The sequence below is a fragment of the Palaemon carinicauda genome, chromosome 41 (genome assembly GCF_036898095.1).
Source record: "Palaemon carinicauda isolate YSFRI2023 chromosome 41, ASM3689809v2, whole genome shotgun sequence".
Taxonomy (NCBI): Eukaryota; Metazoa; Arthropoda; class Malacostraca; order Decapoda; family Palaemonidae; genus Palaemon; species Palaemon carinicauda.
Window position 1 is genome coordinate 180,001 of NC_090765.1, and position 25,000 is coordinate 205,000.

Here is a 25,000-nt window from a genome sequence, read left to right on the forward strand (position 1 = left end):
ATGGTGAAGGGTAGATGGAGATGGTTTGGGCATGCTCTTCGCATTCCCCAAGAGAGATTAGTTCATCAAACTTTCAACTGGGCTCCACAAGGCCCTAGAAGAGTTGGAAGACCCATGCATACATGGCTGAGGACTATGGAACATGAAGTAGAAGATGGTAAATGGAGAAGCATAGATTTAAAAGCTCAAAATAGAGATGACTGGTAAAATATAACTGAGGCCCTTTGTGTTAATAGTCATTGGAGAAGAGCAGCCACCCTGCTCATACCCGCACTGGTACCATTGGCATCACTTTTGAATTGAAAGCAGGAATTCTTTGGGGATAGATGATGGATAGGTCAAGTATGTGTAAAGAGGTCAAGGTTTGTAGTTAGGAAAAATACAAATTATTTCAAAATTTGTCATTTGTTTCGGCACTAGATACAAACCCTTTCGGTCTTTACAGTGGACTCACTATTATGTGGTCGGAAGTCCTCAGACAACTGGCTGGTTCCTGTCTAAGGGTGAGCATCTGTGCTTCACACAAGCTTTCTAGATACCATGTCACCTCGATAACCTCAGAATAGTGAGAGATAACTGCCTAAGCAATCTGTGTGATGGTGCACAAACTAAGCATTGTGACTTGGCCAGGTAAGAGAAACTTTGAAGCTAAGCTCTGCAAATAACCTAGACAATGCCAGACACCGCCTTGCCTGGAGGTCAGGGACATAAAACATATATATCCATATATACTAGGTTACACAAGGGACAACGTTACCCACCTGCAGTCAGAGGATGTCAGCTTGCAGAGTTTCTCGGAATGAAGAATGAAGAGGCCAGTCACTTACTCATTTATTCTAGACTTACTACTGGGAATGTCTTCCCTCGACCGACTGCTATTTATTATACGAAGGAGCTGAGGTGTTTCTGACCAAGTTTTGTGCAGCCACCACAAGACCTATCGAAAAGGTATCCAGGTTCCTGTTGGTTATGTCTTGCAGGTAATGGGCTGTGAAGGTTGTTAGGAGTTCCCACACACCTTCTTGTGTTGCTTGCATTACAGAATAGTTCTTCTTCAACACCGGTGATTTGCTAACATTCCCCATGTTGTGAGCTCTCGGTCAACAGTAAAGAGGAGTGGAGTTCGAGGGTAGGGCTTGTTCAATCATTTGTTGAAGCCAGGCAGAGATTGTGTTCCTGGTGAGCCTCCTCTTGACTCTGCCAATACTCACAAACAGTCGGTTGACCTGTGGGCGGGGTATTGTGGTTTGCTCTAGATACCTCTTCAGCACCCTCACAGGGCATAATAACAGCTGATCTGGATAATTGGTTACTGAACGGAGACTCAATCCGGAAGGGCCCGAATCTAGGAACCACTACAGCCGGATTTTGAGTCTTAGCAACAAACTCAGGGACGAAGTTGAGTGTTACCTGCCCCAATCCCCTAGAACAGGGGATATCATAAGATGGACCATGTAGCTTGCTGGCTTTCTCAACAGACGACAGGCCTAACAGGAAAACTGTCTTAAGGGTCAAGTCACTATCTGATGACTGATGAAGCAGTTCGTAAGGTGCTCCTCTCAGGGCTCGTAGTACGCGAACTACGTTCTAAGGAGTAAGTCTGACTTCTGGTTGAGGGTAAATGTTCTTGAAACTTTGTATTAGCAGAGACAATTCCGTCGAGGAAGAAATGTTGACTCTGTTCAATCATGGCTGAGCGGTACCCTTTCACCACCGAGACCTATTATTATTATTACTTGCTAAGCTACAACCCTATTTGGAAAAGCAGGATGCTATAAGCCCAGGGGTCCAACAGGGAAAATAGCCCAGCGAGGAAAGGAAAAAAAAGGAAAAATAAAATATTTTAAGAAGAGTTACATTAAAATAAATATCTCCTACATAAACTATATAAACTTTAACAAAACAAGAGGAAGAGAAATTAGATGGAATAGTGAGCCCGAGTGTACCCTCAAGCAAGAGAACTCTAACCCAAGACAGTGGAAGACCATGTTACAGACGCTATGGCATTACCCAAGACTAGAGAATAATGATTTGATTTTGGAGTGTCCTTCTCCTAGAAGATCTGCTTACCATAGCTAAAGAGTTTCTTCTACCCTTAGCAAAGGAAAGTGGCCACTGAACAATTGCAGTGTCGTAACCCCTTGGGTGAAGAAAAATTGTTTGGTGATCTCAGTGTGGTCAGGTGTTTGAGGACAGAGAACATGTAAAGAATAGGCCAGACTATTCGGTGTATGTGTAGGCAAAGGGAAAATGAACTGTGACGAGAGAGAAGGATCCAATGTAGTCCTGTACTGTCTGGCCAGTCAAAAGGCACCATAACTTTCTAGTGGTAGTATCTCAATGGGTGGCTGGTGCCCTGGCCAACCTACTACCAACAGAGTTTTTCTTCTCTGAGATACAAGAAAAGCTCTGCTAAGTTTTCCTCTCTGAAGTACAAGAAAAACTCTGCTATTACTGGGATAGTGGCACTGAACAGGAGCAATACCCCTTCAACGACACTAACCATAAAGATAGCCCACTTTTCTTGATAGATGGCGGAAGACGACTCCTAGAAGTATTCTGATATTCTTTTTGCAACTGGTTGTGTAAAGCCTCTAGCCAAGAGGAGTTGCTGGATAACCTCCAGGCGTAAAACCCTAGCAGAGCTGCTGCCCTATGATATAACTTTATATGTGGTTGTTTGAGTAGATTGGGAAGTGGAAGGAGCTCCCCCTGTACCTTTGTCAGCAGATGTAGAAAGGTTTGGATCATAGAGAGGTCTTGTAATGCCCTTACCTTGTTTAGAAGCCTTCTTGCTAGGAAGAGGGAGGGAATGCATAGATGTCCACGTTATCTCAGTGGTGTTGGAAGGTGTCCTGCCATACGGCCTGGGGATCTGGTACTGGCGAGTAGTACACCGGAAGTTTCCAGTTGAGGGACGTCACGAACAGGTCTATCATTGGCAAACCACACGAGGTTAAGACTTTGTGTTGGCCATTTGATGTTTCACTGACCACTCGGAGGCTCCTTGAATCCTTCTGGGAAGGGTGTTGGCCTTCCGCTGGAGGTGGAAGACGCAGAAGGGCGAGAGGAAGGTGTAGGATCCGCACTTGCTTGCGATTCTAACACATCTAATCGCAAATCGTTCCAAAGTTTACTGATTTCCTCGTGAAATTGCGAGATTCACATGCAAAATCTCGAACTTCATGCGCCAATGTATGCATTTTGCGAGAAGTGCAAATAACAGGAACACTAGGAGCCACAGAGGAAGAGTAATGTCGAAAGCCTTGCTGCTGCCTCAGAGGAGCACCTATGTCCGACGAAATCGGCAGAGGAGTCCTCCGAGTAGGGACTACTCTAGAAGGAGATTGCACCACATTGGGACGCGTCTCCGAGAATCGCATAGGTGAGCACTTACCTAAGACTCCCCGGGCTGTGAAAGGCACTGAGGGTTTAGCTGGGCACCTGTCTGAGGAGTGGTCAAGTTCATCATCAGGTTCCGTCCGATGTCGCTTGGAAGGTCTGGTTGAGGGGCTAAGTGCTTGGAAGGTCTGGTTGAGGGGCTAAGTGCTGATGGACTGTTCGTACGCCTACCTTTACCTCTAGGCGAGGAACATCTACACCTTGATTGCGAACACGCGGTTCATGATCATGATATTCGTGAACGTGAAAGTCTAGCTCTCGTTCGAGAATGGCGTGAATGTCACAAGTGCCTATCTCGCAAACGATACACTCGTGAGCGCAAATGCCGACCTTGTGATTGTGAGCGTCGTCCTAGCGAGCGCGAGTACCGTCCTCGTGATCTAGATCGAGACAATCTGGAACGCGAGCGTCTGGACCTAGGTTTAGACCTTGCTCGCAATCGTGAAGTAACGCTATCGCGAGACTTGTCCTCATGAAGATGCACGTGCGTTGAGACCTACGGTCTCGTGAGTGCGAAGCTCTAGAGCGTGAGTGTCTTCTAGGTGAAGAGCGCTCTGATCGTGATGACCTACAATCATTACAATCTTCCAATTGGCACGAACGACGATCAGAAGTAGTTCCAGAAGGGCGAGACGATGGCGATGGCGATGCTCGTCCCCTAGCGCTGCTGATGGAAGGCGTGCTGATCCCCGGAAGATCATCACCTGCAAGCTAAGGGTTCCTCTGCAAAGAAACAGAGGGTTGAAGGTTAAGGGATGATGAGGTCCCAGGATAGAGAGAGGGTTCATCGTCAGCAGAGCGACGTTGGTGAGGCGAACGCAAACGATCACCTCGTCCACGCATGGAAGGCAACAGTTGGACCTTGCACAACTCACGAGCGCGAGATGTCGATGGCTCCGGAGAAAGTTCCCTCGTGGCACCATGCTGAAGAAGGAGATGCAGCTCCTCCTTCGAAGGGGGTCCTGAAATCCCTAAGGATGACCACACCTGAAACAAATCTGCAAGGGAAAAAGGCTAGAAGATGATCAATCTGTGCTTCTGCTAGCTCGTCCCTAGTGAGAGCGCGCAAGGAGGAGCTTTTGAGAGAGATTTGGGGGTGCAAGAAGAACAACGCGTCCCGTTCGCCCGAGTTAGAACGATCGTGCTTAGTCTTCTTCCTGTGCCTTCCAAACCTGTCCTATTGGGAGGCAGAACACTCTCTACACTCTCCGCAGGGCGAACCCTGCTCGCAACGATGCCCTTGACACTTAAGACACAGAGAGTACGGGTCGGTCTCCAACGATGACATGAAGGTCCCGCACGCGGCACCTCCTCGCCCTGGACATGTTTGCATGATGAAGGCGATCGCAGAAAAAGGACAGGCACACCTGAAAAGAGAAAGCAAAAATCAAAAGGTCCAATGACAGTCATGAGGAGAACGGACATGTCTGATCTCTACTGAGCCAAAAGAAAAAGTGACTTCTCACAGATGTGAGAGTATATATAGAGGCAGCTGGGTAACCCCTATTCACCACCTGCCTACCTGCTAAGTGGTTAGGCAGGGTTGCCACCTCACAATTAAAGTCTAATGGCTACTTCCAGCTGGTGCTGAAAGAATACCCACATAAATAATGAAAGGTTTGTTAGTATGGGAACAATCACAAATTTTCAAATTAATTTGTGATTTTCCTAGTAATAAAAACCAGAGTCCTTTCAGATCAACTTCCCTCCTCAACCACTCTTTCAAGTCTTGAGCTAAAAGGTCAAACCAAAAGATAAGAATATATGGCTAGAAAGAGGACAGGGCTCCTCGCCCCGCTCCCTACCCAGTTGGATTACGTCTTGTTATCCATCCTTTAGCAACTGATTTCAGCTTGCACCAAAATGATATAATTAATTTAAGGACTCCAGTTTGTATAGATAAGAGAAGTACAAATTAAAAAACAGTCCAACATCTGTAATTGAGTGTTACTTTATATAAAGAAAGCACTTTACATTAACTTCCACTTTCCTCATTAAAAAAATCTATAATGCAAGGATGACTCGGAGATTACTAAATATCCTTAAGGTTTTTAAATGATACAGAACAAGACGTAAAAACACACATGAAAAATACTTTTTTACAGAATATAGAATTTAAACCTATCATACGGATAAAATTGATATAAAAAAAGATCAATAACTATCCTTAATATTCTCTGGTTACATATGAAACTAAGAAATTTCAATTACCTCAACTTAGAAAATATAAATTTGTACTAGTCATTTTAATGATATCTATAGATTTTTCTATACTAATATACCAGTAGCTCTCTTAGTCAGGGATATAATAAAAAATTCCAGTTTTAAATACCGTATTTTACTGCTGAGTAACAAAAGGATTCATATTATGCTTGGCTTCTGATATAGAAAAAAGATATAATGGGTTTTGAAAAGTTAAAACCAAGTCTTAGATTTCTCTCTTAAAAAGCTCAAATGAGTGAACAAGAAGTTCATAACACACTGTTAGTCATCATCTCACATCCTGACAACTGTCACCTTTGGTTAAAAGGAGTGTAATTCACTAAACATAACTGATATGAAAAAAATTATTTGCTTAAAAGGCACTAATGTCTGATGTCTGTTCAGTTTTCCCTACTCTGTACATAAACTGCAATGATTATCAGCTCATGTTAATGTAACCAATGAATAAAACGAAAAAAAACTAACTTGCATACAAATACATAATTGAATAAGAACTAAAGATAAAATCATAAAATATTATGTTTGTTCCTTAACCCCTTGACAGTTGTAAGCTCTAAATTAATCCTCATTTACTAAATTACCTGATCCTTCATCTCCAAAAAAAACCTCATTCTCAACCAAAATTCAACTCAGTGAGACACAAGGCAGCAATTTACAGCTCACAATGACACATATGTTAGGAATGGTACAACAATTGGAAATGATATTTCTACAATCAAAATAAATATGATGTTAAAATTCACTCTTACTAAAATAAACTAAAGACAATGGTGAATCAATATGAAAATTTAATAAATAACATCCAATTCATTACCAAGAGTATGCAAACTTGAGAACTGCAAACCTGGCAGAAATCAATGTGACCGCATATATAATATACAAGTGAAATAATAAACCAAGTACGTTATCCAAATAATACCCTTCATACCGACAAAACCCTAAACAAATAACTTAATAATGACAACAGCTTTTTAACTGAACTAATCTTGAATACTCTATTATATCTTTTAATGTGTTTTCTTTAATGGACTGAGGTCAAATACCTATTAATACATAGTATCATTTGACCAACTGGTGAGAGTATAAGAGTAATGGATTCAGAATATAAATGATATGTCATTAAATGGACAAAAAATGACTGAAATTAGAAGAAAAGTTTCCAATTGAAAACGAATGTGCAAAAAGAACTCTTGTAACATTACCTGTACAGTGGCTGTAACAACAGCTATTCATAATACAATACAAAGGCTATCAAGGCTTCATACATAATGATTATAACAATATGATTCTAGCACATGCTTCTATACAACATCTGTGTTCATAATATTCACAAAGCATACATGCATTATTCATCTTTCAACTTTATACATTTACAGTATACATATACAGTATATATATATATTTCTATATGTATAAATATTAGCTGCATCACTATCTTGTCACAGCGACAATGGAGCAGTGGCATGGTGTTGAGAATATTTGGAAACCTCAAAAGTATGTAGAATTTCGTACCTATAGGAACTTTTGTTCTCCAATGTTGCCAGCAAAGATTTCTACATAAATTCATTTTCAGTTACATAAACATAGAATACAGTAATAAGTAATAGCATAAGTGTTTGTTTATAAAGATAATGCCGTTATACCTGCGTGTCTGCAGCAGTTGTGTTGGTAAAGAAGCTTTGGCTATGAGTGCAGTTATGAACATTCTAGTTGACAGAACACTGAACATTTGAAAAAAAAAAACTGTAGGTCTGTTTGCAATAAGGTGCATCATTTCACAGAAATACCCTCAAGCAGGAAGTTCAAATGATAACATTTATCTCAATCTTTCTTCTTAGAGAAGGTAAAAGTACATCACAGTTCCAGTTATATCTAGATTACTTCTCGATTTCAACTCAATAAACAATATAATCTTTTGGTGCATGAGGAAATTTTCAAAGGGAAATGTGAACTCATTCTTATATTTTGTGCACTGAGATCATTCAAAACTTTTACTCATTCACTGCATCACATTGCTGTTTAAATTCACATCTTATTTTCCACTTCCTAAAGCACTGCATTTCTAAACTCCAGGTGTAATATTTTCATCTTTTTGTGTCTTTATAATTTCAAAAATAAAAGGTATTGATACACATACTTGGATTTTCACTTTCAAAATATTTGTTGATTCTTTGCACTCTCTGCTTCATTATTATGTAATAATTTCTAAATAAAATTCATTTTTTCATGAGATTCTTGAAAGCAAAGTTTTCGTCTGTCATACTAGACTTCTAAATTAGTTACATAGCCAAACCTCAAACAACATTCTCATTCTACTTAAATACTGTATCTTGAAAATGTATTAGTGGAGCTATTGCCTCCTGGCAATTATACGGAGGTTTCCTCTGCAAAAAAAATAATAGTATATCACCAAAGGGCTTTAAACATTACCGTAGAAACACTGAAATCCTTAATCTAAATATATATATATATATATATATATATATATATATATATATATATATATATATATATATATATATATATATTCTAAAATACAAACCAATTACATTTATTGTAGCCTGTTCATGTGTGTCTGCACACTAATCCTTCCCTGAAGAATTCTAAAATTAACTTCTCCTGTTCAGTCTCTGAGCAGTTATTGATTGCCTCACTTTATGTATTGTCTGAAAAGCTGCATCAGAACAGCGAAGCCTGGGGAAGTAATGAATTTGTATTGAAAACATTTTACTTTTTAAAACCTACATTAATTTCAACAGAGAACATTTATTATATTGATAGCAACTCATGTAATTGGGAGCTGAGTAGCTTACAACTACAAGAGAAAGCTGAATGTATTATACGGAGATCTTAGAACAAAGTTGGAAAGCGGTCCATAGTTCTTGAGGTTAACAGAGGGTCAAGGATTGGACTGTGATATTTAATAGAACAGCCTACATCAACTCCTACCTATGATGGCCACTATTATCGCCATTCCACTCTCCCTAGATGATGGTCTTGCTTCTCAGTGTTGAAAGCAATACCCTCTCTTTGAAGCCTTTTTGTTCATGACAACACATGCAGAGGTTCCCATTATTGAACAATGACTAGACAGCTGGTTCTTCCCAATCAATTTTCTGCCTGAAACCTGTTCATTTAAATGCAACTTTTTCTTTGACTCATGTTGCACTTATTACCAATCAAGCAACATCTTCCAGTCACAGTCCTACCTTTATCTACAAGCTTACTACAAGTCAATACTTGCTTTTGGACACATGGCTGGCTTCCTGCCAAAATGGCTTCCTGTCAAACTCCAGTGACAAACCAACTGATTACTTCTAGCACCACCCTTCTTGCCATCTTCATTTAGGCCAAAGCCCTCTCTCTCCACATCATGTATTAAGCAGTGCTCCTGCTAGAATTCCTTAATGTAGTTAATTCTCTGCTTTAGGTAATCTTCAACTTTCAGCACAGCTTTGTCATCCCCTGCTTCGAGCTGCACTTTGAATTCCTCCCGAGTCTTCAACTCTAGCATGTTTCCAGACAAGGCACTCAAGTTCCAACCATTCCTCATTATGGTATCATCTTTAGCACCTAGAGTACCTAAAGGATTGCTCTATTGATAGGAAATACTCAGGGCCGAACGTTCGAAGAGCCTTGATTAAACCTATTGGCTCAATCCCGGCATTTAACATACACAGGAAGAAATCTTCAGTTACATCTACATTTACCCTCAAGCCACCCCTTCCCAAAGTCTCTTGCCAGTCTGCAACTCTTCTCTGTAATTCTTCCTCATTTTCAGCAGTAATTACCAAATCATCTGCATATAGCAACTCCCACAACCCTTCATTTCTGATCTCTTCACTTAACACATCCAAGACCAACAAAAATAAAAAAGGGCTTAATGCTGACCACTGGTGTAATCCAACAATAACTTCAGGGTTTATGTTTCTCCAACAGCTGTTATTACTTTTGTCCTTGATCTTTAGTATATCATCTCTACCACTCTAACCATATTCTCCGAGACTTTCCTCTTCCTCTGGCACCAAAACATCACTTCTCTTGGTATTCTATCATAATAAGAGGAACTTGTTTGATTAATGAAATTATGGTTACAAAATGGCACTGGCAAATAAAACAATCCCAACCTTTGACAGTTTAACTACAGATATGAAATAGATACAATGGCTAAGCCAGTTAAGGCATAAACTGAATCTAATATGGAATTAATTAGAAAAATTACCAAACGAGCACTTAGAAGAATAACTAACTAAGACCAAACCTTGAATAGTAAGACATGCATGAAAGCTAACAACACCGATCGAGTCAGTGACCAACCAAATTATTGAATAAAAAACACACAATTACTCAACTGGCAGCACTTGCTTAAGGCGTGTTTTATATGAATTTATAACTATATTTCTGTGCATAAAACGACCTTTAGATATGACGAGATATAAAATTAGGGTAAATTTTTATGAATTTAAGGCATATCTATTGTATGACTGGTGAATTACAAAATCATCAGATTATGGGCTAGCTTTTGCTGTATCCTTAGAAATCCAAAATAAATTAAATAAGGGTGATTTTATATTGTTATTCCTAAACACATCGCCTTAAATGGAAACCATAGTTTAGTTTATATTTCATCGTCTATCATAACAAACAAAAGAACACATTTACATATCTGTGTACCGGTTAGCTTTTGCAGCAACAGATATCTTACTAACTATTGATTAGGTAATGATGATGTTATTACTAACGTTGTTTTACTTTATCCTTAGAAGTTCAAAATAGATGAAGGCGATTTTATATCATGTTTCTCCTAAATACGTTACCTAAAACAGCAAACATTGGCTTGTTGAAGTTTCATCACCGATCATGACAAACTAATGAACTAATTTTCACATATCCAAGTGATAAACAATGTTACCAAGAGCTTTAAGTAAGATGATGTTATTACAAATATTTCACTTGCGGTATCCCTAGAAATTCCTACATTTCACATAACATGAAAACCATTTTGTTTGTGTTTAGTCAGCAAGGACAAATTACTGCTAATGATAGTATGACAATTTTATGCACTTTATTCTAAACTGTTATGAAAGATAATGAATTTTAGGATTTAAAGATCGTCTTATAAGCGGGAAATATATGGTACGCAATTGAAAGAAATAAAAAACCTGAAATTAGGGACTTGATGCTGTTCTTCTTAATCACATAATATGAAACTAGATGTGTCCATATATTGTAGCCAATGAATAGTGAATGGAGGTTGAAGGTTTGTTGTGGCATCGGTGTGCTGACAGTTAACTGACAGGCTGGTTCCTTTCTATGACACAGAGCATGACATTACTCCTAGCAGGTGAATTGCAGCTACTGGGGTGCTGTGGTGAGTTCAAATGAGCCTGAATTCGTGAGTCTCCCTTATACACACTGAGGCTGTATTTTGCACATTGATAGACTAGCCCTAGAGCAGCAAAGATGATATTTCTTTGGTATTTATGTTGAACTGGATTCCCTGTTCTACCCTTATACAGGAAAGTATTTGTGTGAAGGGTAGTTTGGGAACCATACTTTTCCAAACAAAAAGGCCTGAATTAAACATGCAGTCATTATGTAAACTTCACAAACATGGTTTGTAAAGGTTTCATTACCATTTAATGTTTTATGACATCTTTTAAAATCTTAACCTGAACCCTTACACCAAATATCAAATAACTGTTGTTCCAGCCTGCACTATCACTGAATCGCTTTAATTGATATGCACGGTTCTAATTTTGTGCCAAGAAAAAAACCATTGGGTATTTGGTATAAAGTTTGGTGGAATGATGTTCAAAGATATCAGAAATCATGCTCATATGACGAGCTTGCAGTTTACTATTTGCATTGTTCCAGCAATGTAATCAAAAATAAATATGAAGCTAAAAGATTTCTTTAATATCATAAAGTATAGATACTGTATTTGACAAAACCACACAACAAAAGGTCTACTCTTTGCTTATGTAAGTTTTATTGAAAATACATTAAAAAAAGATTTCCAAGGAATTAATTCCTACTAGGACATATTCAACCTGAATTTCTTGATTACATTATTTTATGCTTACTTTTCAAATAAGTCATTTCACAAATCTTCATTGCATTATGAAAGAGCAATGGGAGTTATAAGACTGTTAAAGAGTCAAGAGAGTATAACAGAAAAAAATATAATATACGGTTCTTTTCACCTCAATAATTTACTGCAATTATTAATTCTGATCAACCTGCTAGAAAGTCCTATTTGGACAAATTAAAGTACAAATGTAACACTGAATAAAAATAAAATCAAGACTTCCTTATAAACTTTTATAACAAACAACATTAGATAATTGAGTCAACCTTACCTACTCATGCCTTTGCTAGTAAACTTTCTCTAATCTCATCATACCTGAAATACAAGAACAGACAAACACGACATGAAAACTGTCAACTAATTTTTAATTATACGGAAGTATTTGCACTCCCGAACAAGGATTTAGCTGACATTCCTTAAGTATGTAAACATTGTACACTGAATAAATATCGAATGTTTTCAACTAATCTTTAATGTAAGAGAATTTTTTTTAATGGTTTCACCCCTGTAAGGAAGGATTACCTGGTCAAGAACCTCCTGTTTTTATGATGCAACATACAAACATACAAGTGTTATGTCAGAGACCAATACTAATATCTGTTTTTTTTTTTTTATTTTCTCTGTATCTCTATCCACCCTATTTATGACTTGCAATAGTAGGGTAACTACTAAGTACTTAATTTGCTGCTTAGATGAACGGAGGCATTCTCAATTTTTTGGAACATGCCTATCTACTCCCCCTCGTACAGTCCAAGACTCAAACATGGTGCCATAGCATTGCCAGCTAAATACGCTACCGAAAGTGCCAAAAGCGAGAGAAAATGTTGCTAAAAGATTTTGATATACAGGTACTTTACTTTTTAGAAAATGTGAATATTTACATAACTTATAGAACATCAGCCTCAATACGTTAAATAATATTTGGTTACCACAGGTCATAAAATCAATTGATAGTTATAAGAACATTATGATAAACTTCTACAACACTGAAGATAACATATGAAAGAAGCAGTATAATATTTTATGGCAATGAAAATTATTTTTCAAGAAATTGCCTTGAGAATAAGTATTGTAAGTTTATGCATTAATATTCATATACACAGCTCTGGTATTTGACATTTATCTATACATGTACTGTTACAGCACATTTGAAGAATTGCAGTACTTCTCCAGTCAAACTGCAGGGACAAGCATGTGGTAGCTCTTACTTTGGAAAATAGGAAATATCAATTGGAGCACAAGTCATTAAAGATAACTGCTAAAGTTACAGGTTCCATAACCTGGACTAAAAATTCCTAGCTGACGTTAAAATTGCATAGTGTACTAAGAAAATGTAATAGATATTAAACAAGTGTCGAATATTGGATGAAAAAATCTACCTGTACAAGTTGGCAGTTACCATTAATAGCTTTATACATACTTTGTGTCTAATTCAATATAAAAAATCTATTAAAGGAAGACCTAAAAGGTAAAAGCTGTTGTAAAAATGAAAAAAGACACCCAATTCTCATATAAATCAGACAATGCATGTTGCTTTTAGTAAGGACCCATAAAAAAAGTTTATATATACAGCATATCAGTGCACATATTTTCTCAAAGAGAATAATAAAGTCCCAGTATTTATTTTCACACTTTTATTGGTAACTAATCCCATAACGTGTCAAGTACAGCATAGGATATATCCTATAAAAAATCTATGACAAGAGAGATGTTTCTTAGGACTATCTGCACTTCTGGTTCCCTTATCCCATAAGCCAGAGATGAAAGCAGTCATAAATTTTGAGTATTTAAGGACATTGGGAAAATATTAACACAATATAACTATATTGTGAGAAAGAGAAATGAATAAAACATAACATGAATAAAAAATTTGGGGATATGAGTATTTTAAGGATGGACGATTATCATCAAGGATGAAAACAAGCGGAAAATCTAAAGATATATCAAAGTACAAAGATCCTAAAAATCATTAAGCTATACAGTGGGTGTATATGGCAAAAAAGACAGGATAATAACCAGATTTTAAAGATGGACATTTTAAAATACTTCATTACATTCACAGCTTTCATTAATCTTTTAACTATGTTCTTGTTAATTTCTAATAAATTCCTCATCTGAAAAATTTATTAAATCATGATATCATTGACCCCTTTTAGAGTGGTCAAACTCATACTAAAGGGCATGATGGAACATTCAAAACTATGTAGTGCAAAGCCAGGGAAATGGGAAAGTAAAGACATGGGATAAAGGTTTCAATTATTAGATAAGAACGGACTATCTTTGGATTTAAATAACTTCTTTAAGAATCCAAAGGAAGGTGGAGTTAAGAAGTATTTATAAAACACCCAGAAAAGGAATTCTGAAAGACAAGCTGAAGGAAAAATATTTTGAAATATAGTGAAGGAGAATGTCCTTAGTCATAGACAAGAAAAAATATTCTGAATCCTGAAGATATAATATTCAACCATACTAATAATTTCCAGTAATTTTTAAAATGAATCTTACGATAAAGCACGAAGATTGCCAGTAACCAGAATGTCAGTTAGTCATGACATTCAAAGTTAAATACAATTACTCAAAACAAACAAAAAATGTGAAGAGTATATCAGGTATGGTTTAAACTGAGTGTGGAAATAACAGAACTTAGAATCAAAATCTTGTTTATTTCCATGAACCTTACTTTCATACCATAAAGTTATTGCCACAGTGTGATGAAGGTGGGGATAATAATCTTAAAGCTACTAAAAATAAGAACCTTACTTTTCAACAACACTGAACTAATCAGAAATGTGAAAGAGTAGATAGCTTATCCCAACTTTTGAATGTACATTTCCTACTCTTTATCTCTCATTACTAAAAAATATCCTACCCATGTATTACCACATAATCAATGGTAGATCATAATTAGAGTAAGAGACTGGAGCCCATTTTAATGAATTTTCTGAATGGGAAGATTATAACTTTCCGAAGTTGTCCTATTTTATAGAAGTTAGCAAGCTGATATTTTTTATACACTTGTTGGAAAATTGGTAATGTTACAATATTAAGTAAATTTAATTGTGGTAGCTACAGCCATAATGATTAATGATCAATTTCCATGAACATATCTTGAAATGAATGTTAAATAAGTATGCTATAAATGCAATTACCTTTTCCTTAGTTTGTAGTTTGGCTTTAATATACCAGTATGCCTTGGAGCACATAATGTCCCTCTTAAAATTTTTGATGCTGTACAGAATGTTTTTCTTTTTGTGGTTAGCAAGATTGTACTGTATTATTGGCCTTGATTTTATGCTGCAATGTGTTAATCATGAAGTCTTCATTTTCAAACTTAAACAGATAGGAGTAGGTGGGTCTTTTCTTTACATCATTATTGAATTCTTCTTAAATAATAAATTGCAAGCAGTAGTTGTTTATTAGCACCATAGGGACTATAGACTGTAACAGCTAGTGTTTCTCAGTGTAGCGTTCTCTGGCTTTTACCTTTTATAATATAGACTATGCACATGATATGTGGTTTAGCCTAAAACACCATGCTTGTTTTATATGTAGATGATGCTACTCTGTCCATTTTAATTCCATCTAAACGTAGACCTGTGATTGCTAAATCCTTTAGTATCAAGGTCCATCTAAAATTAAAGCACAAAAACATGGCATTTTGGTGATCAATCTATGCTGAAGATATGCTTTAATTCTTTCATTCTATCAAGTTCAAAATATTGTTCTTAAGCCTGATCTTCAGATGCATGCTGCATAAGATTTTTCCTAATTCTGAATATTCCATCCATTCAGGGCTTCAGAGACTATACCATCTGGCACGTTATACTAGGTAAGCAGTTAATCATAACAGTCATACTAACTCCATTATAACCACTTAATACTACCCTGTACAGTATTCTAGAAGCTTTATTTTAGCTGTGACCATGTGAAATGATCTTTGAATCTGGCATTTGAATTGGTAGAACTTCCTAAGTTGAAACTTGTTCCAAATACTTTTCAGATAAACAGACTAATATAAGTCTCATTTCAAAATTTACAAATGACTTACTCATTCCTTACTTCTCTATTCTCTTTCTACAGGGGCTGTTTTCCCTTTTGTAGCCCTTGGGCTTGAAGCATTTGATTCTTTTAATTATAGTTGTATCTTGAATAATAAAAATAATAAATAATAAATCATAATAACAACAATAATAATACTGTACTAATAATAATATTGTTAATAATAATAGGTTATTGAAAATATAATTGCTGTCTTAGTGCCGTTCATTTTGTAATGAATCTTTTCTATTATTTTTATTATCTTATCCTCTTTATTACTGCATTACGACAGTTACTGTGAAAGGGACATAGTTCATGAAAAAGGTAATAGAAACTATATCATTCATAATTCCTCTTTAATTAGAAATATACCCGTACACATTATTAACCCTTTGGTGCTTATGCCCTAACAAAAGTCAAGGTGAGGTACAGCGCATATGGCCTTCACCGAAAAATGACGTTTGCGAACAAAAGTTTTTTTTTCTTAAATTGGTACGTCCAAAGTATAACAGAGTAAGCCTTCTGGTTTGTTGTATTGTATTGGCTAGAGATTGAACTTTGTACTAGCGTAAAAAAAAAAAAATAACTGAAAAGCTAAAAAGTAATAAAAATGCATATTAAACATGAATCTTTTTAAATTTTTTAGATATTTACAAAAAATACAATAATTATGTTTGAGGATGTTTTCTAATTCACAAATTGTGTAGAATTTTACATCTTTCATGTGGATGCAACCTCTCTCCAATAAATGTATTAGTAGGTGAGGTATAAATGAATAGAAAAAAAAAAATTTTCCCAAAAATTTTCAGATTTTCATTGTTACGATGTAACAAATAAAGATAAAGAAAAAATTAAAAATACAATTGTAAAGCCGATTAAATTTTCAATAGAATGAATAAATAAAAAATATATGTATTGTTGGAAAAATATTGAGTGATTACCATTAGAAAATGGAGTAAGTTTTGCAATTTTGTTGTAGGCATTTTTACGATAAAACTTTTTGTATAGAAGCGTTGATACTTTTAGGCTGTTTTATTTACCATAAAAAGTACAAAGAATGGGCTTTCTAATCATATATGAAACATATATACTGCAGTTATTTACATACATACAAACCCACTTCGAAAACTTTTTCTATGAAAGCAAAATTTGGCGTATTAAAAAAGTAAAGCTATAAAGCGTCCACGTAGGGAACCAAATACATAAAAATAGATTTTTTCCCGTAAAAAAGCAAACCATACAGTAGGTCATGTAGAACACAAAAAGCATGCAAAGGAGTAATTTTCTCACAAAATTAATTTTCTTTTTCTTCTTTACATTCACGGTGCAATGTCTTTTAATCATTTATAATGCAATTGAGATCAAATTAACCAAAATTGAGGGAATATTACGGTAAAACAAGATTAAAAAATACACTGAAAAAAAATAGGCCACACTGGAGATCAGCATAGGACTGCTGCGCATGAGCTACTACTGCCCATTTTCTTTTAGGCTCCACATGTCCCTCACCCATCTGCCGTTTCCATTAAATTTTTGTTGAGTGACCCACGTATTTACACTGAAATTCCCCTGAAAATGAGTTACGTATGACGCAGCAATTCGCATTATCAGATCAGTTACAGCAAAAAATACTTTCAAGAGTCATTGCTCAATGGATCACCAGAGGCTTAAAAAAAAGAAATTAAATTCAAAATAAGTCTTTTTCATGGATCACTTTCACGATGGGTGTATGCACTAAGTAACATTCACATCGTTTATACAGAATTTTGTAATCTGTAGAATTAAATAAAAAAAATAAAAATATCCTTCAACTTAACTGGTGTATAAGGATTTTATAAAATGTTTACCTAATTCTACAGATTTCAAAATTTTGTGTAAATAAAGTCAATGTTATTTTGTGAATTCTCCCATAGTGAAAGGAATCCATGACAAAGACACTAAAAAAATAAGACACTTACTTTTAGTATCTAATATCTGTTCTTAAATAAGGTATACTAGTATATTCCATATAAAATAGAGGAATTGTGAAAAATATGGTTTCCATTATCTTTATCATAAAGTATGTTCCTTTCATATCTACTGGTGGTATGTAGTAATGAAGAAAAGTAGATAATAAGAACAGAAAAAGGCATAAAAAATTAACAACAATGAGGCAGCAATTAATTTGAAGTAAAACTTGTTTGAAAGAGGATCTACTCTTGAAATACAGCAGCAGCAACAATACAAAAACAACAACAACAACAACAATAATAATAATAATAATAATACAAATATTTATATTATTATTGGTAATATTTATATAAATGTTATTAATACTATTAATATTAATATTTTTTGTATTAATATTCATATCAATAGTATTATTATTAATAATAATAATAATAATAATAATAATAATAATAACAATAAAAATAATAATAATTATATTGATACCAGTACCATTATCATTATTATTATTATTATTATTATTATTATTATTATTATTATTATTATCATTATTATTATTATTATTATTATTATTATCATTATCATAAACATTATTAACATTAATATTAATATTACTAACATTAATATCAGTTCTATAATTATTAATAATAATTACAATATTGACAATGATAATAACAACATTAATAATAATAAAAACAACAACAATAATAATAATAACAATAATAATAATGATAATGATAACAATAGTAATAATACAGATATTAATATTAATAATTTTTAAATATTTAACTTAGCCGGTGAATATATAATAGCTGCAACTCTGTTGCTCGACAGACACATACAGTAAAAACTCGCCAGCGATCGCTATACAGGTTGCGGGTGTGCCCACCAGCGCCAACTGTCGGCCAGATACCACTCTCGATGTAAACAAAGACTCAATTTCTTCTCTGTCGACGTGTCGACTAGACGTACTTTACTCGCTGTTGAACCTGGAGTTTTTCCCATCATATTTGGTGAAGTACTTTAATTTGGTTTGAGCTTTCGCAGTACAGGTGTTTTTTTCTTCAAATAAATCCTTGAACTCTTTTTTGAATCGGATTAATTGTTGATGACTTAGATCGTTTTTTGGAATTTTCCCTTGACTAATTCAAAATGGCTGACCCTTCTCAAGTTCCCAAGTTCAGAAAATGTAATGCTAGGGACTGTCATAGGCGTCTTCCAAAGGCTTCTCTCGACCCTCACACTGTTTGTTCCAATTGTCGGGGTAAAACCTGTCAATTGGAAGATCGGTGTGAGGAATGCGTGGGCCTTTCGGAATTCGATTTTATCGAATTTGATAAATATACACGCAGACTAGAAAGAGATAGGGTAAGGAGCAGTTCTTCTAGGTCGGTAGATTTTTCCTCTCCACATGCCCTTGAACCTAATCCTTCCCCTGTAGTGGTTGTTCCTAACCCCCCTCCTAGCACTCAGGAACTGTCGATGCAAGACATGATGCATGCTATTCATGCCTTGGGGGAGAGAGTTGAGGCCTTAGCAAGTGACCGAAATCAACTCATGGCGGACGTAAAGGAACTCAAGTGCCAAAGTGCCACGGCGGAAAGTGTTAAAGTGCCTAGTGTTTCTCATAGTGTTGTGAACAGTGTTGCGCTCGAGGGTTCGTCTGTTCGTGCCAGTCGTCCACCTAGTCCGGGACCTCTTGCAAGCTCCCAAGCCCAGGGGAGAAGCAATGTTGTACGACTCATGGGTTCGAGAGGCCTTGATCAGCGAACAGACGTTCCCTCTATGGTATCAGGCGTATCTCTCCAAGATCGCCCCTACCAACGTAAGACGAGAGAGCCCATTTTTACCTCGTCGTCCGAAGGTGTTTCTCGTAAGAAACCTTGGATCAAGGTCTCCAGACCTTTAAAGCGTAAGTCGGTCCCTTCAGGACAAGTCCAACGTCCCGGTTGTAGCCACTGGGACAGTTCGGACCCGTTGCCGTCATCTGATGACTGCTCGCCGCCTAAGAGAGGCAAAGTTATGCCGTCTCATTCGCTATCCCCATCTGTTACCGCACCTGCTTCCGTAGACCCTAAATGGGTGTTACTGCAAGACATGCAGTCCAAGCTTGCGTCCTTGATGGAGGACTACAATGCGGAGAAGGTTTCCGTTGAACCTACTGGCCATCAACCATCCAAGCGGTCTGTTGTGCGTCCTGTTGACGTTGAGGTAGCTTTCTCGCGTCAACCAGTTGGGGTAGTACCTCCACCGATGCGACCCAGTGTGGATTTCCAGCCGCACGTTGACGTTAGGCAACGCACTGATGTGATTGGTGACGTTCAGGACGTTCATCAACCATCAGAGTTGACTTGTTTTGACGCGGTGCGTCAACCTCCGCAACCCGGTATGGTGTTGACTGCACAACCCAGACGGTCTAAACAGTCTCGGGTGGACGCTGTGCGTCCTCGCGCACCTGTGGTTGTTGACAGTTCCCAGACTGTTCAGCAGTTCCAGGACGCTGCGTCCGGCTCCGTCACGTATACACCAGTGCGACCGGACTCTGCGAGTCTAACGTTGCCCACACCTTTGCCGTTTTCTCATCAGTTATCGGATGAGGAACTGTCAGATGAGGACGTTGCTGAACCACATCCTGAGGATCAACCTTCAGAACTTGATGAGCCTAAAGCAGTTCAACCATCCTTGGACTTTAGAAAAGTCATGGCTGTGTTTAAAGAGTTGTTCCCTGATCACTTTATTTCTGTGGCTCCTCGTTCGCCGCCGTCAGAGTTTGTCTTAGGCGTTCCTACTACCATGCCTGCCTTTACTAAACTCGTTCTCTCTCGCTCATCCAAGAGAGCTTTACGGCTGTTAGGCGATTGGTTAGAGACCAAGAGGAGTTTAGGGAAGACAGCATTTGCCTTCCCCCCATCTAAACTCTCGTCTAGATCGAGCGTCTGGTATGCCACGGGAGAAGTTCTCGGCTTGGGAGTTCCTGCCTCTGCCCAGGGCGACTTCTCAAGTCTTGTAGACTCTCCCCGCCGCCTTGCCATGAGACGCTCGAAGATTTGTTGGTCACCCTCGGACCTGGACCACCTTCTTAAAGGTATATTTAGGGCGTTCGAAGTCTTTAACTTCCTAGACTGGTGTTTAGGAGCCCTGAGTAGGAAAATCTCTTCTGCTGATAAGGATGTTTCCTTACTCATTATGTCCTGCATGGACAAGGCCGTCCGTGATGGGTCCAACGAACTTGCCGCTTCATTCACGTCCGGAGTCCTGAAGAAACGAGAGTCTCTATGCTCTTTCCTGTCTGCTGGAGTGACGCCATGCCAAAGATCTGAGCTACTCTTTGCGCCCTTGTCTAAGTGCCTGTTTCCTGAAGTCTTGGTTAAGGAAATTGCCTTGTCTTTAGTGCAGAAGGACACCCACGATCTAGTTGCGTCCTCGGCTCGCAAAGTTCCCCCTTTGCCTGCCTTGTCTGCTAGACCTAGGATAGACACTCCAGCGTCCAGGTTTATTCCGCCCTTTCGTGGCAGAGCCTCCAGCAGGGGAGGTGCTCGTGCTGAAGTGAAGAGAGGGAAGAGAAAAAGAACCAAGTCCTCTAAGGGCAGAGTCTGACTGCCCGCAACTTCAGACAGCAGTAGGTGCCAGACTCAAGAACTTCTGGCAAGCCTGGGAGAAGAGAGGCGCAGATCAACAATCTGTGAGGTTGCTCAGAGAGGGGTACAAAATCCCTTTTGTACGCAAACCCCCTCTAGCGACGTCCCCCATCGATCTCTCTCCCAGGTACAGAGAGGAAGAAAAGAGACAAGCCCTGAAACTGGAAGTGTCTCTTTTGCTAGAGAAGGGAGCGGTGGTCAAAGTCTCGGACCTTCAATCACCGGGGTTTTACAACCGTCTCTTCCTAGTATCAAAGAAGACAGGAGGTTGGAGACCGGTGCTAGACGTCAGTGCTCTGAATGTCTTTGTCACAAAGACGAAGTTTACCATGGAGACCACAAAGTCAGTCCTAGCAGCGGTCAGAAAGGAAGACTGGATGGTCTCTCTAGACCTAAGGGACGCCTACTTCCACATCCCCATTCACTCAGACTCCCAACCCTTTCTGAGATTCGTCTTCGAAGATGTGGTGTACCAGTTTCGGGCCCTGTGCTTTGGCTTAAGCACAGCTCCTCTCGTGTTTACGAGGCTTATGAGGAATGTGGCAAAATTCCTCCACTTATCGGACATCCGAGCCTCCCTTTATTTGGACGACTGGCTTCTCAGAGCCTCTTCCAGTCATCGCTGTCTGAAGGATCTCAATTGGACTCTAGATCTGACCAAGGAATTGGGACTCCTAGTCAATTTGGAAAAGTCACAGCTGGTCCCATCCCAAACTATTCTGTATTTAGGGATGGAGATTCACAGTCAAGTTTTTCGGGCTTTTCCGTCGGCCCCCAGAATAGATCAAGCCCTGCTCTCCATCCATAAGATGCTGAAGAAAGAACGCTGCTCAGTCAGGCTGTGGATGAGTCTGGTAGAGACGCTGTCATCCCTGGAGCAATTTGTCTCGCTAGGAAGGCTACACCTCCGTCCTCTTCAATTCCATCTGGCTTTTCACTGGAAAAAGGACAAGACGCTAGAGGCGGTCTTGATCCCGATTTCCGAAAAGATAAAGTCTTGTCTGACTTGGTGGAAGGACAATATCAGCCTACGAGAGGGTCTTCCCCTGGCAGTTCAGATACCCAACCACGTTCTCTTCTCGGACGCATCGGACTTGGGCTGGGGCGCGACGCTGGACGGTCGGGTATGCTCAGGTCTGTGGAACTCGAGTCAGAGGAGCATGCATATCAACAGCAAGGAGCTTTTGGCGGTTCATCTGGCCTTGATAAGCTTCGAGAATCTCCTTCGAGGCAAGGTGGTGGAGGTAAACTCGTACAACATCACGGCCTTGGCGTACATTTCCAAACAGGGAGGTACCCACTCACTGACTTTGTACGAGATCGCAAGGGACCTGCTCATCTGGTCAAAAGATCGAGGCATCTCCCTAGTAACGAGGTTCATCCAGGGCGACTTGAACGTCCTAGCAGATTGTCTCAGTCGGAAAGGTCAAGTAATTCCAACCGAATGGACCCTCCACAAGGATGTGTGCAAGAGACTTTGGGCGACTTGGGGTCAACCCACCATAGATCTCTTTGCAACCTCGCTGACCAAGAGGCTTCCAATCTATTGCTCTCCAGTCCCGGACCCAGCAGCAATACATATAGATGCCTTCCTCCTAGATTGGTCACATCTAGATCTTTACGCATTCCCACCATTCAAGATTGTCAACAAGGTACTGCATTAATTCGCCTCTCACTAAGGGACAAGGTTGACGTTAGTTGCTCCCCTCTGGCCCGCGAGAGAATGGTTCACCGAGGTACTTCGATGGCTAGTAGACGTTCCCAGAAGTCTTCCTCTAAGAGTAGACCTTCTACGTCAGCCACACGTAAAGAAGGTACACCAAAGCCTCCACGCTCTTCGTCTGACTGCCTTCAGACTATCGAAAGACTCTCGAGAGCTAGAGGCTTTTCGAAGGAGGCAGCCAGTGCGATTGCTAGAGCAAGGAGAGCGTCTACCATTAGAGTCTACCAATCGAAGAGGGAAGTCTTCCGAGACAGGTGCAAGTCAGTTTCCGTATCCTCGACCAGTACCTCTGTAGCCCAAATAGCTGATTTTCTCTTATACCTGAGAAAAGTACGATCCCTTTCAGCTCCTACTATCAAGGGCTACAGAAGCATGTTGGCCTCGGTCTTCCGGCATAGAGGCTTAGATCTTTCCAACAATAAAGATCTGCAAGACCTCCTTAAGTCTTTCGAGACCTCTAAGGAGCGTCTTTTGGCTACTCCTGGGTGAAATTTAGACGTGGTCCTAAGATTCCTCATGTCAGACAGGTTTGAGCCTTTACAGTCAGCCTCCCTGAAAAATCTCACTCTTAAGACTCTTTTCCTGGTATGCTTAGCCTCGGCTAAAAGAGTCAGTGAGCTTCATGCCTTCAGCAAGAACATCGGGTTTTCGTCAGAAAAAGCTACTTGTTCTCTGCAACTTGGTTTCCTAGCCAAAAATGAGCTACCTTCTCGTCCTTGGCCTAAATCTTTCGATATTCCTAGCTTATCGGAGATCGTAAGCAATGAACTAGAAAGAGTCTTATGCCCTGTTAGAGCTCTTAAGTTCTACTTAGCTCATACTAAACCTTTACGAGGCCAATCTGAAGCGTTATGGTGTTCGGTTAAGAAACCATCCTTGCCTATGTCAAAGAATGCTTTGTCATATTTTATCAGATTATTAATACGAGAAGCTCATTCACACTTGAGTGAGGAAGACCGATCTTTGCTTAAGGTTAAGACGCACGAGGTTAGAGCTGTAGCAACTTCCGTGGCCTTTAAGCAAAATAGATCTCTGCAAAGTATCATGGACGCAACCTATTGGAGAAGCAAGTCAGTGTTCGCGTCATTTTACTTGAAAGATGTCCAGTCTCTTTACGAGAACTGCTACACACTGGGACCATTCGTAGCAGCGAGTGCAGTAGTGGGTGAGGGCTCAACCACTACAATTCCCTAATTCCATATCCTTTTAATCTGTCTCTTGAAATGTTTTAATGTTGTTTTTTATGGGTTGTCCGAAAGGCTAAGAAGCCTTTCGCATCCTGGTTGATTTGGCGGGTGGTCAAAGTCATTTCTTGAGAGCGCCCAGATTAGGGGTTATTATTATTATTATTATTACTTACTAAGCTACAACCCTAGTTGGAAAAGCAGTATGCTATAAGCCCAGGGGCTCCAACAGGGAAAATAGCTCAGTGCGGAAAGGAAAAAAGGAAAATAAAATATTCTAAGAAGAGTAACAACAATAAATATCTCCTATATAAACTATAAAAACTTTAACAAAACAAGAGGAAGAGAAATAAGATAGAGTGTGCTCGAGTGTACCCTCAAGCAAGAGAACTCTAACCCAAGACAGTGAAAGGCCATGGTACAGAGGCTATGGCACTACCCAAGACTAGAGAACAGTGGTTTGATTTTGGAGTGTCCTTCTCCTAGAAGAGCTGCTTACCATAGCTAAAGAGTCTCTTCTACCCTTACCAAGAGGAAAGTGGCACTGAAAAATTACAGTGCAGTAACCCCTTGGGTGATGAAGAATTGTTTGGTAATCTGTGTTGTCAGGTGTATGAGGATAGAGGAGAATATGTAAAGAATATGCCAGACTATTCAGTGTGTATGTAGGCAAAGGGAAAATGAACCGTAACCAGAGAGGAGGATCCAATGTAGTACTGTCTGGCCAGTCAAAAGACCCCATAACTCTCTAGCG

General features: G+C 38.7%; 1 protein-coding gene across 6 annotated transcripts in view; it reads right to left on the reverse strand.

The window, feature by feature from the left end:
* Window positions 1–5,730: 5,730 nt before the first annotated feature.
* The window catches only part of LOC137632573 (protein prune homolog 2-like), a 507,662-nt gene continuing 488,392 nt past the window's right edge, over window positions 5,731–25,000 (reverse strand). For 4 of the 6 annotated variants that reach the window (XM_068364598.1, XM_068364593.1, XM_068364592.1 and 1 more), the window contains 2 exons: window positions 11,988–12,031; window positions 5,731–8,009 (listed from right to left, as the gene is read on the reverse strand). In XM_068364598.1, coding sequence (XP_068220699.1) covers window positions 11,992–12,031 — 40 coding nt within the window. In that variant the 3' untranslated portion in view covers window positions 5,731–8,009; window positions 11,988–11,991. Of the gene's footprint in view, window positions 8,010–11,987; window positions 12,032–17,292; window positions 17,324–25,000 lie in introns of those variants that run through there. The other 2 variants (XM_068364594.1, XM_068364595.1) reach the window with 2 other exon arrangements.